Genomic DNA, 12,706 nt, shown 5'->3' on the forward strand with positions numbered 1-12,706 from the left:
GTTGCAGCTTAGAGGTGAAAGTTCTCTCACGCTGACAATGAATGGACCAATTACTTGACCAAAAAGATACCATCAGTAAATTGCATCTTTCCAAGTACTTTTTAAGAAAACAAGATGATGATCATGTATAATCAATTTGTACGGTCAAGTCCTGTATCCCTAATTCATGGTATAAGTCATGCACATATTGCAAAATAGGCCGATCGTCAACTCCCTCCTTTACCTGTTCAACAATTAACCATAAAAGAGTGAGTTTTGGGAAGCCATCAAGTAGAGCAGCACTGTGTATCATAGAAATGACTTTATCAGCATAAAGCAGACAAGTCATGTGTATCTTATAAATGACATTATAGAAGCACAGGTATTACTGTTGCACACCATAAAGTCGGGTAATCACCTGCAATAAAATTGATCCAATAACATGACCAGGCACCAGTTCCCAAAAACGAGCTTCAGAAACTTCTGAAACATCTTCACGAGATGAAACCTAAGCACATTTGAAACAAAATATTAAAGATGTGCAGTTTGGAAATGATGCAGTATGCATAAGAGAATGGAACATTCTATACTCATAAACCAGGACCCCAAAGGTATTACACCATTGTTAAAACCAACAATCCTGCTACTCTACCCCCACCCAGGGAACAATTTTTTCTTTTTTCCCAAGAGAGCTAGCACATCCAATAAAATTCATGAGAGCTAGTACATCCAATAAAATTCATCTGCGGGACAATATTGCCCCACAATGTAAATTTTCCGATTATATTTGAAACGTTTGCTTTCATTTCAAAGCATAACAGCCGCTGCCACCATACGCTTATAAACAACACTCTATCTCCACCCCTAGTTAGCTAATATCACCAAGTAACATATGTCAGTGGGAAAAAAAACATGATATCCATCTTTACTAGTGTTGTCAAGGGCTCTCACTTGAAGCACACTTAACCCATGAAGTAGGTACAGAACAGGTATGCCTTCACTTCGCTTGGACTATGGTGCGTCATCACCCATGAACTCTATCTTGAAAAGAGTGGTACTAAACAACAACACTTTACCTAAATGCAAATTTTTTCAGTTCTTTTGTAATTTGTCTATATAATCGTAGTTTGGGTTTATAGTTATTCTTTTTGAAGTACATACTCCTTTTGTCCTTTTTCTCATTTGCGCCTTTCTTCATTAAAGCATGCACTTTATTTATGGTTAAAGCCCTAGTAGACTTCAGCGTTTATTCGGTTTTCGCCTTCAATAATACTAATCTTTACCACCATCACTATAACCAGTCACCTCAGACATCACATCATTTCAACCTGGCCTAGTTTTACACTCCTAATGACCCCCATCATTACTATTGAATATGGTGAGCTCATAGGATTTGGCACAACTTTTATATTGAATTGAAATGGTTTGTGATAATTTTACCTGTCTCAAGCATTTGCTCAAGGCTGAAGACGGGATCCTTGGGGGTGCCATTTGGAGCAAGATGCCACCAGTAGCTCTGAAGAGTGGCATGACGAGGAAAAACACTGTAGCAGAAACTAGTCCCAAACATAAGACTTCAGCATTCTTCACTCTGAAGAAAGAAAAAACAAGAGGTAAGCCAGCAAACAACTTTGCTTCTTTATCAGGGCCATCTATGGCCATGAATATCAAGAAAAACAACTATTGTCGTGAAGCAAAGAAAATTTACCCAAGTGTCAACAGCCAGGAAGCCAGGATCAGACCTGCACTGATAAATAAAAGGGTATAGAAAAGCTTAAGATTTACGAACCCAGGACAGAGAATAAGATATTTGAGATATTGAGTAATTGATAAGATAGCATCTGAACCATGGATCCAGTTCATGTAATGAGCTATACAGGGTAATCGCTTACCTGCGAATTGAATCAGCCAGTACATGCAAGCAAACAGAGTGATAATTCATATCTTCAGCTTTTCTATAGACTGCAGGCAAAATAGCACATCAGGAATCTTCAACAAACCCAATGAAAAGAAAGTTTAAGTAGCTCAACTGGAAAAGGCTTCTTAAAATATTGAAACCCATATTGTATTTAGACACTCTAGATTCTGCTCAACCATAGGACAATTGAAACAAATGAATCTTAAAATTTCTCCCCAATAGGCTTGCTTATAACTGATATCACATTATTGTGAAACATAGACTGCTATTATCATTTTTGGAAAATTATAATTAAGATATTTCGGTAAATAGTGCACAAGTATTCTGGTGAATCTCTGCTTAGACTATTTTTTTCTTTATTTTGGAATGTACAAAAAATATTAAGACTCCTGTAGACTTTCTTTCTGCTGATGTAGACATCTTTAGTCAAAGAGGATTTGAAGCTTTACTCTTAAGCTAGCATTGTCTTTCGTCAAGGACTAACATCATTAAAAAGTTATCCCTGGGTTTTTATGTTAATCATAGATTGGTTAAATACTTCAAAGAGAGAACTTAGCTCTTAACTTATCCACTCCTCACAATGAGCATCGACCATGCTTAATTTCCAAAAGGAAAGGATAATCTATGATACATAAGAATATCTCTCTCTCTCTCTCTCTCTCACTCACTCACACACACTGGAGGAGGTGATCGCAAGCAGGAGGCTTACCAAGATTAATACGTGCATAGTTCCTGAAGAACCAAACACCAATGAGATTCACCAGCAAGTTTGTGACAGCAGAGACAATCAAGTAATGCCTGCATGCAGACGTCAATCAGGCACAGTATAACAATATTCACAACAACAATTTAAACAAAACCTTCAGAAAACAGCCAAAAGTCTGCCAAAACTCTACTTCTTCTATCCCCTTAACAAACCTTATGAGATCCCTAAAGCTTTTGCTAAGGAACTCCGTATGTACCAATCTACAGATTCTTTCTAAACTCTCTGATCTACAGCGTCGGATCCTAGAAATTAAAAATAAATGTATCCTACACTTCAACTGTGCTTTGCGCTTAAAGCCCCAATAGACCTAGAGCGCTTTTTAGAGCTTTTCGTCTTTGACAACACTATTGCCTAACATAACAGGATCACAAAATAATTTCTTCATCCAGAAACTTAATTACACCAATAGATTGAAGAAAAAAACATCACCAGCAAAGCATTACCATAGAACAACAAAAACTTCAGTTTTTTCACCAAAGCAACATAGATTGAAGGAAAAAATATAGCATTTTTTTCACAAAGCATCACAGAAACATATTATTACAAAGGCGTTGCTTGAAGATAAAAATCTCTCCATTTTGTGATAAAGCAGTTGGGCAAGTGGTCCTCTTGTGGCTATACTTTTGCAGCTTGACCATTATTTCTCTTCTTTCTAGATACATATGTTTCCCCGAAATCTTTAGTCTGGCTACGACCCTTTTTGCGTGGTTGAGGATTTTTTTTCACGGAAGCTTAGCCTCGATGCATTTACTAATGCCTTATTAGTGAAAGTTTGCCACGAAAAAACCTGATTCGCCAAGATGACTGGCTGGGATGTTGCAGCACACTGCGTATGACCAAAATTGCTGAAAACAACAGGCTACTCAAGGTCTCATCATCACTTTCCTGACAATCACTATTCACACGAGATTCTCCAAAATCATCTCTGTGAGTATATCCTTCGTCGAATGGTCGCTGTGGTGGTGGTAGAGGTGGCATTGCATTAGTGGTGGTGGTGGTGGTAGTGATGTTGCTACAGCATTTGAAGCTCTGTTAGAACCCTCAACCACAGTTATCTTTAGAAGGGATCTAGAACCATCCCTAACAACATCAAGAAGATATAAATGGACATGATTATCTGTCTTTATGAATTGAGGAGCTACTTTCCCCTTATAGGCGCAGAACAAATCGTATAACTAATTGACACGTCGCTCGGCGAGCATTTCAAATGGCAACTTTCAATGACTCTTTCAACCAACCCTTTATAGGTAGCTTGCCTACTCAGTGCAATCGGTACTATCACCTTTGAACACCTAATCCAGTAATTTGGAGTCTCCATCCATTCACCCAAATAATCTCCACCCACTACTACAAAGTCTTCCATACCATCTAGAGTAAAGCTAATACAACAATAAATTATCTGTAATAAACTAAGAATGACTTCAACCTGATTAACCAACTGGATTGAGGCTAATCAAATAAGAAGACTAGGGCTAATAAAAGAATGGTTTGTAATAAACAAAGGGTCGATTACTTGGTACAATAAATCTGAAGAACCGGAAAATCAGATCCTCACAATTGCAAAGCAACAAGAGATTTTACAACTTACTAGATGAAAAAATCAAGGAATATATCTATTATAATTAATGACCAAGCAATTGCACTCAGAAAAATACTCTCCAATATCGGAAATTTGAGTAAAGCTTTCTGGAATAAAAACAGATATATCCGAGCAGGATGAAGGGGACGAATAGGAGCTATAGAGGCTTTTGGACAAGGAAGAAATGCAAATAGAACCACTGAATTTGAGCAATTTTACGACCCAAAACGAGCTGTGAGAGGAAAGAAATACAGCAATGGTGGAAGAAGGAAGTAGCAGTGAGGAGGAAGAAGCGACGGAGAAGCAAGGGACTTTTTTTCCATTTTTGGCAAATTATCAATAATTATATTTGGACCACCTTGTATTTTTTAGAACTTTGAGACTGCCTTTAACTTGTCCGTTTCATTACTTAATGTGATCAAACTAATTATCACTAATCCTAAAAGGGGTCTATATATTGTAGGCTTAAAACTAAGGGTCTAACTCCTCAATTGAATTTTGGTCAAAGGCCTTTTAATTAGAGGACTCAACTTATAAAACTAAAGGTTAATATTGCAATTATGTCCCTCGCTCATATTCTCTAAGAAGAAAGCATCTTGAGTTTAAGATTGAATATTAAATAACTACTTCAACCGTAAATCTTCTCTTTCTTTTTTTTTTGGTGAAGCAACTGTAAATCTTTTCTTATTCACCAAATATCTTTCTTCTTTTTTTTGATAACCGTGGTGTCCGGGCCAGCTTGCGCGCACCTCGACTAATTCCACGGGGTACCTGCCACCTCCCACTAGCAACAGGTACCAGGTAACTCTATCCACCGAGGCTTGGATAGATGGGAAGAAAACACCTAGTATTTGCCTCCGCTGGGATTTGAACCTGAGACCTCATGGTTCTCACCCACTTCATTGACCACTAGGCCACACCCTTGGGTGCACCAAATATCTTTTTTTATAAGGTCTATTCTAAAAAATATCATAGTAGGGAAAAATAAGCTAATGTCTGAAAAAGGCGAGTATCTCAGGATAGCTCATTCTACTTAATGAAAGATTCAGATAACCGCAAGCTTGATGAATCAAGTACAAAGCCTATCACTTATTGTCTAACAGATCAGTATCAAAGTTAACTACCATCCTCAATCAAACAACAATAGAACCTAATTGTCTGATAATTTTAGTGATTTTTGCATCAAAGGAGAACTCCAACTTATTTTCATTAATGAAGATAAAAGTTTAGTAATAAAAGAACATAAAATCAATCACATTTGTGAACTGACAAGAAACAAGAAACTTTTTACCAACACTTTTGGCGTACTTACTTGTGCTCAGATTCATCTTGTATAAATGCATGAAGGGCTTCCACAGCCAAGGAGAATGACAAGAACAATAGGAACAGCTGCCTACATAAGCAATACATGAGGAATATGCCATGTTAGCCCATATAAATGCAATCACACAGACGGCATCTAAAGACACAATCTAAAGAAGAAGCAAAATACACTTTTCTTGAGAATAAAGAAGAAGCAAGATACATTTGGAGATGGCAAACAAAATTTGCGTGCATTTCTTTCTCCCTATGGGTTGGGTGGGTGTGACAATACGACAAGTAACATGAACGGTATATTGCTCATGTGAGGTTTTACAAGTAGACAAATAGATTAACCTATTGGGATAGAATCCTATACAAAATATATATATAGATGTATACACACATGCTGACACACATACCACCTTTCATATGACAAATTTGATTGTAGTTAGAATTCAAAAAGTTAACAGTACTTTTACAATGATCATAGGGAAATACATTACAGTAGTCGCTGAAGAGTTAATTTTCTACGAAAACATAACAATTAAATTCTTAATATTTTTGAAATTCTACCCAATAAAATTGGGACAAGGGGAACAGTTAAAGCAATAAAGACACCTGCAAAACAAATATTTTTAGTGTGTCGATGCACATGGGGACAGCATGAACATGAGAAGGGTGGAGGCCTTCAAGTTAGGACGTGAATGCAGGGTGGTGACATTCTAGAGGGAGGTTCTCAAATATATCTCTAGATCATAGGTTGATATAATACAGATAGGAAAAATAGGGAAAGATCTCCCTGCAATTGAATGAAGAAAACCAAGGAAGAAATGAGTAGGATGGAAGAAAAGTGTATATGTTCATTTTCGTTTGTAAATATATGTTCATTTTTAAAAGCATACATCCTTAGGTTCATGTCTTTACACTATTTTCTTCTTGCAGGTCCTCTGCCCTACCCCTTTCTGTCCCAAATTCTTTTCAAATAGTACTGTTACTTTTCCTTGTTCTCTAACCTCATACATTTAAAAAGTAAAATGTAAAAACATAAAGTTCTCCTTTACAAAGAAGTTGCATGATATTACCTAAAAACTACTTTTTTTTTCAAAGTGTACAATCAATACATTTTCAGAACAGGTACATGAAAAAAGTATGTGTTCAATTTCTTTAATAAGCATATGTTCATTAAATCATTTTTAGTATAGACATCCTTATTTCCAGTGGCGTAGCCACATTGAGTGAACACCCTTCATTGGAATAGTATACTAAGTATATAAAAAAGTATACTATGTATATAGGTTAAGAATTACTGTTTATAAATATATATTAAACCTTGAACGCCCTTTGTACAATTTCTGACTTCGCCACTGCTTATTTCATGTCTTACACTATTTCTCCAAGCAGCTCCTCTTTCCCACCCCAAATTGCACTTAACGACTTTTGTATTTTTTGCTAATCTCTAACCTTTTTTATTTGCAAAACAAAAGTAAAGATAAACGCCTCTCATAAAAAGAGTTGCTTGATATTACCTGACAACTACTCCTGGGATCACTAATATGCTGACAACCCTTAAACTTCCAGAACAGGTTCATGTAGCAAACTGACACCAAGTTTACCAAAAAAACAATCCTCTATGCTTCTCCTGATTGAAAGATAGATCTCTTAATTGAGGACTCAATGGTGTAACTCTTTATATTTTTGATTGTTGAATGGTGTAACTCTTTATTTACAAGTAATATCCAAGTGATTTGCATGATTTTATTTAATAAAGAGTCTTTAACAGACATAGCTTCTTTGATATCCTACCCATGTAAATAGCAAAGCAATACAAGAATTGCAAAAATTATGCAATCCTGAGATAACTGGGTGTGAAAAGACTAAGACACTTTTAATGGAAGAAGTGGAAGTTAAATGCGTAAGAAATAATTATGATTGTGTCATGTACTTACAGCATTAGTGAAAGCAGACAAGACCTCGAGCCTTCTGTACCTGATGACAACAACAACAGAAAGGAACATTGAACTAGTTGGTCATAATTGTTCAAATGAAGGTGTTAATTGTTAAGAAGAGATGGATCTTGTGCCTAACTCAACCCCAAAAGTTAGCTTGAGAAGCGGGGATTGCCCAAGACCATATAGGCAGACAACAACCCATTTCTTCCAGAAATATGGGACATTTAACACTCGCCCGCGTGCACAGAACTGGACATCTGAAGCGTGGACAACATAATATGGGGGTTCAACATTAGGTAAATAAAGAATATTAGTGGGTCTGGCACTAAGACCATGTTAAGAAATGCACCTTTAGATTTAACTCAATCCCAAAATCTTTTTTTTTTTTTTTGATTTGCAACTCAATCCCAAAATCTAGCTCAAGATTAAAGATTGACCAAGACCTAAGTTGCTCGGACTCGGGTGCGGGTGTCCGATACGGGTGCGAATCTAGAGATCAAATCCTTCATGATCTAAATTTAAAGATTCGGGGGTACGGATCCAGGTACGGGTGCGGGGATTCGGTTAAAAATAATTCAATTATTTAAAAATAGAATTATAAAAATATGTCTAAATTATGAGACATTATGTGGAAAACTTACAAGGTATTCCGAGAAGGAGAAAATATTGAACAAGAGTAGAATTTTATGAGATAAAAGAAAAAGGACTGACATAGAAATTTATATATACAAGGTATTCCATTTTCTTCCATATCACCCTATCTTTTGATTTATTTTCAAAAATCATTGTATCTGTCCCAAATTTCTCCGTTGATTTTGGTGAAAGTACCCGAAATCGGTTGACCAGATCCGACACGGATCCGACACCCATACTTACCCACACCCACGTCGTGTCGACACGGGTGCGGCACTGAAAGTAAAGAGTCCGAGCAACTTAACCCAAGACCATATAAGGAGACAACAACTCGTTTCCTCCACCAATGTGGGACATATAACAGAATGGACTTATTATGAGTTGGAGTGCCAGATAAACTGTTAGCAATTTTCTTAATTGCAAATGTTAGACAAGCTGCAGAGATATTCTTAACTGGCTTTCTAAGAATTCTAATTGCCTTTCTAAGTTTGTCAAAAGCTATTGAAGTCAAGACCTGATAAAAACAGAGGTCTCCTTTTGCCTTTTCTATTTTAGTTTTCCTTTGTCTAATACTTCAATGACCATCCTAAGTTGCTTTTCCTTTGATAACCACCAAAACTCCTTTAACATATTTACCCGCTAAATATTTCCCATCATGTAAGAAATGTTTGTATCTACTCATTTAACCAACTGCACTGACAAGTCACCAAACTTCAATAATGAGCACGTGAAAAGGATTAACACACAGCTGGGGAAAAATAAGGCTTAACAAACAAAGAATTTCATATGATGATAAAGTTTAACTCTCACCCATAAGTGTAAACACGGTCGGGCTTTTCTCTAGAAACGGCCATTGCAAACAATGAAAATGTCAAAAGGCCACAACCAAAGGTCAAATGAAATGCATCTGACACCAACCCTGAAATTACACCAAAATCAAACAAAATTCTACAAAAGATACTAAGCAAGAAATGACTAAGTGGGAAACCAAAGATTCATAGACTGATAAAAATAGGATACTAGATATCATTAGCTATTATTTTCCTTTTTGTTTTATCTTTTTATTTGATTATGGTGGGGTGCAATAGGGGAAAGTGGAAGGGAGGCCTACAGTGGGCTCCCCAGTCAATCCATGTTATAACTTCTTGTTGCTTCATTATAGTCACCAACTTCTTCTTTTTCTTTTTTTTCTGGCGGATGGGAGGGATAGATTTGAGATTGCTCATAAGCAATTTCAGATTGCTTTTAAAGACTTAATAACTGTTGAGGACAGGGGCGGAGCTAAAGGGTAGCAAGGGGTTCAAAATTGAACTGCATGAATGGGGCAAAAAATGAATTTTATTGGTTATATATAAAACTGTTGAACCCCCTTGATATAAGTAAGATTTTAGTATAGTGACAAAGGGGATTTAAAAATTGTTTTAGATCACATGTTCAGATTGTAGGTATGATACTATTACTTTTTAAAATCCCCTTGTATGAATTCCTGGCTGCACTACTGATTGAGGAGGGACACCAAGAAAGGAGCAATCTCTAAGCTCAACCACAAGATGAATTTGAACAACATTGTGAAAATGATAACCTTTTTTATTGTCTTAAAGTTTTTGATTCTGCAAATGAATTGTTTTTAAGACACACACACACACGAAGTTCAGATTTCAACACATTCAGTAGATTATCTAAACATCTACAAGTGACAAAAAGACTAAAACTTGCATACCTACTTGGCCAGAGAGAAGGCCAATACACAACTCCGCAGTAGAATAAGCTACATTTAGCGAAATCAACATAAATAACCTCCTCATCTGCTTATTCCCAGACATCACGCCTCGCAAAACCGATGATGCAGATGTAGAAACCCTAAATTTCACATCCGAATCCTGCAACTTGCCAAATGCATCTTGTGGATAGATATTCGGCGGTATATCAATGCTTGAAACAGTCCGAGTGAGCAAAGGCTTTGCGGAATCGTTCGTTAATATGGAAACCGGCGTGTGAGGCTCAGCCGATTGCTGAAACGAACTCTGCCGTGAAAATGCGAATCTCCGATCGCTGCCGTCGAAATCAAAATCGCCGCTCCACGGTTGTCTAGGAGAGTCGGATTCTAATTTCCGGTAATGAAACGACGGCGTATGACTCTGATTCATGTTTGAATCCTTTGGAATGGAACTCTACTATTGCAAATGGAAAATACTAGAACTCCGAGCTGTATCCATATTCATAGAAAATTTGATGAATTATTCTGCAAAGCTCTAATTCTTCAAAGAGATACAAACTGTGATGAAGATCTGTGATCTAGTAGAGTGAGTACTGAGGAGGAAGGAGAATAGTAGGGTTTATGATTAAGGAAATGATGGGGGGGAGGAAGAAGATGGTCAAATGACATGATATAGGCAAAGTAAACGTCGATGCCGGAGGAAACTGTGAATAATCTTTCCAAAAAATACTTTTTAGGTTTAATTAGAAAAAAAGACAATATCAACTTTCAATTTACAATTTAAAAGAGAATTGAATTTGAATATATATTATAAAATGATTTAATAAAATTACTATTTTTATATAAATAAAATAGGAAATAGTAAAAATATATATTAAATATTTTAACCAATATAAAATATAATTATATCAAAGTAATAATATTACAAATGTTTGCGAGATGGCAAGCATTATTGGTTAATTATATCAAAATAATAATATTAAATATCTATAATTACTTCTTATTTATATGATTAAATATATCAAAATTCATCATTCCATATAAATTACTAGATATCAACAAAAAGAAGTGAACAGGAATATGAGAACCAGAATATAAGTACATTAAAAAAATAAAATAAAAAACAGAGATGGTAGAAATTTAAAAAAATGAAAAAAGTTAAATTAATGAAAGATAATTTAGGAAATATAAATTTGGGGGAGGATAGTCTAGAAAATTTTATTTTCAGCGGTTGCTTTTGCTTCTTAGAAGAATTTGTAACATTTACTCAAGTCTGCTCAAAAGTATAATTCAAAAAAGTATATATAAGAGGCTAAACAAATTTGTTTTGGTCTCTAGGAAGGGATTTACCAAGCTACAGTAGAGATACGGCTGCAGCAATTGAAGCCTTAAAATCCTCACATAATTGGCTTGTTTCCAAATTCAATGAAAACAACTACCTCCAACTGAGGGTGGTGGGGAAGATGGTGCTCCAACTGCTCCTTTCTCTTTTTCATTTGTTAGTCATATTATTATTTTTATTTTATCTTTCTTTTCTTTTTGGTTGAAGTCTTTTTCATTTTAGTCATATTCTTTGGATTTGTCCATTGGTTGGAGTAATAAATGACATTAATATTGGTATAATTAAGGGTAGTTAGATCACACTTTGGGTACAGGTTATATTGGAACTTTATGTCATGGCCCGCCATATCATCATGCTACGTAGGTGTCACTTGGCATATATTTTTTATACATAAGTTAGAGACTGGCTCATTGTGGAATATTCTAAAACTATGGATAATTTACTTGGGAAAACTCTAGATATTTATGGACTTGGTAGGAAGATTCTTTTGGAAAGCCTTGGAATGTTCTAGTCATGTAGAAAATTTTAGAGGGTGTACTTATTTGTAAATATGGGAGGACTTGTGGAACAATTATTATTTACACACTAGCCCCTAGGTGATTAGTATAAATAGGGGGCATTCATTTGTAACTCAACAAGCAAACAATTCAAGTTCTCTCTAATACAAAGTTTCCTTTAACAATTCTATTGTATTCTTTCTACCATTCTCTTAGCAATATTAAGTGTAGTAAGGCTGACTTGACATAGCAAGAATGTGAGCAAGTTGTGCAAGATCGTGAGCGAGTTGTCAAGTGTCGCACATGTACTTAGTTAACGACTAAGGACGTGACAACGTGGTATCAGAACAAAGGTTGCAACTAAGGGAATGGCGAACGACGGAGAAATTAACGTTGCCAACACCCAAGCCAACGTCATCCAAGATGTTGCTGGCAAGAGTGGCCGTAACAAAAAGAGGAATGCCACCAACAAGAGCCAGGAGGTGCCATCCGAGGTTGTGTCAAACGAAGGGCTTACATCCCAAAAACCATCTGCCACTGAGGCGAGCGAGGATGAACTGGAGGTCCTGCACGAGGACGCCTCGCTCGGTAAAGAGTGGGTGATGAAGATGAACGCGATAATGGACGCCGTGGAGATCTTTGGCGAACGCTTAGGGAAGGTGGAAGGCACCCTTAGCGTTCTTGAGGGGAACACTCTTGAAGAGATTGAGAGTATCCGAAATGACTTGGAGGGACGTACACAGACCAAGATGGAACTAAGGCAAACTATCACTGCCTTAGAGTGCAGACTCATGGAGGCTTTGAGTACTATTGATGATATGAAGGCAAAGATAGAGTCACTCGAGGAGCGTGTTGATGTTGCCGTGACCGAGGCAGACAATAATGTTGTTGTGACGAGGGAGGCCAAGATCGTGGTTCCCAACCCGCTGGTGTTCAAAGGTGTTCGTGATGCACAAGAAGTGGAGAACTTCCTTTGGCACTTGGAGAACTACTTCAAGCACGGTAGAGTGAGGGACGATGAGGC

At 36.6% G+C, this 12,706-nt stretch overlaps 1 protein-coding gene across 1 annotated transcript; it reads right to left on the reverse strand.

Moving 5' to 3' along the window:
- Positions 1 to 121: 121 nt before the first annotated feature.
- On the reverse strand, positions 122 to 10,273 carry LOC107791892 (metal tolerance protein C2-like). Its single transcript, NM_001325527.1, is given in 13 exon segments — positions 122 to 223; positions 398 to 487; positions 1,420 to 1,570; positions 1,688 to 1,726; positions 1,872 to 1,941; positions 2,607 to 2,695; positions 5,555 to 5,631; positions 7,491 to 7,494; positions 7,496 to 7,509; positions 7,511 to 7,520; positions 7,522 to 7,530; positions 8,937 to 9,045; positions 9,847 to 10,273. Coding segments are annotated over 13 exon segments (1,191 nt in total).
- Between the last annotated feature and the right edge of the window lie 2,433 nt (positions 10,274 to 12,706).

The sequence above is a fragment of the Nicotiana tabacum genome, chromosome 4 (genome assembly GCF_000715075.1).
Source record: "Nicotiana tabacum cultivar K326 chromosome 4, ASM71507v2, whole genome shotgun sequence".
Lineage (NCBI taxonomy): Eukaryota > Viridiplantae > Streptophyta > Magnoliopsida > Solanales > Solanaceae > Nicotiana > Nicotiana tabacum.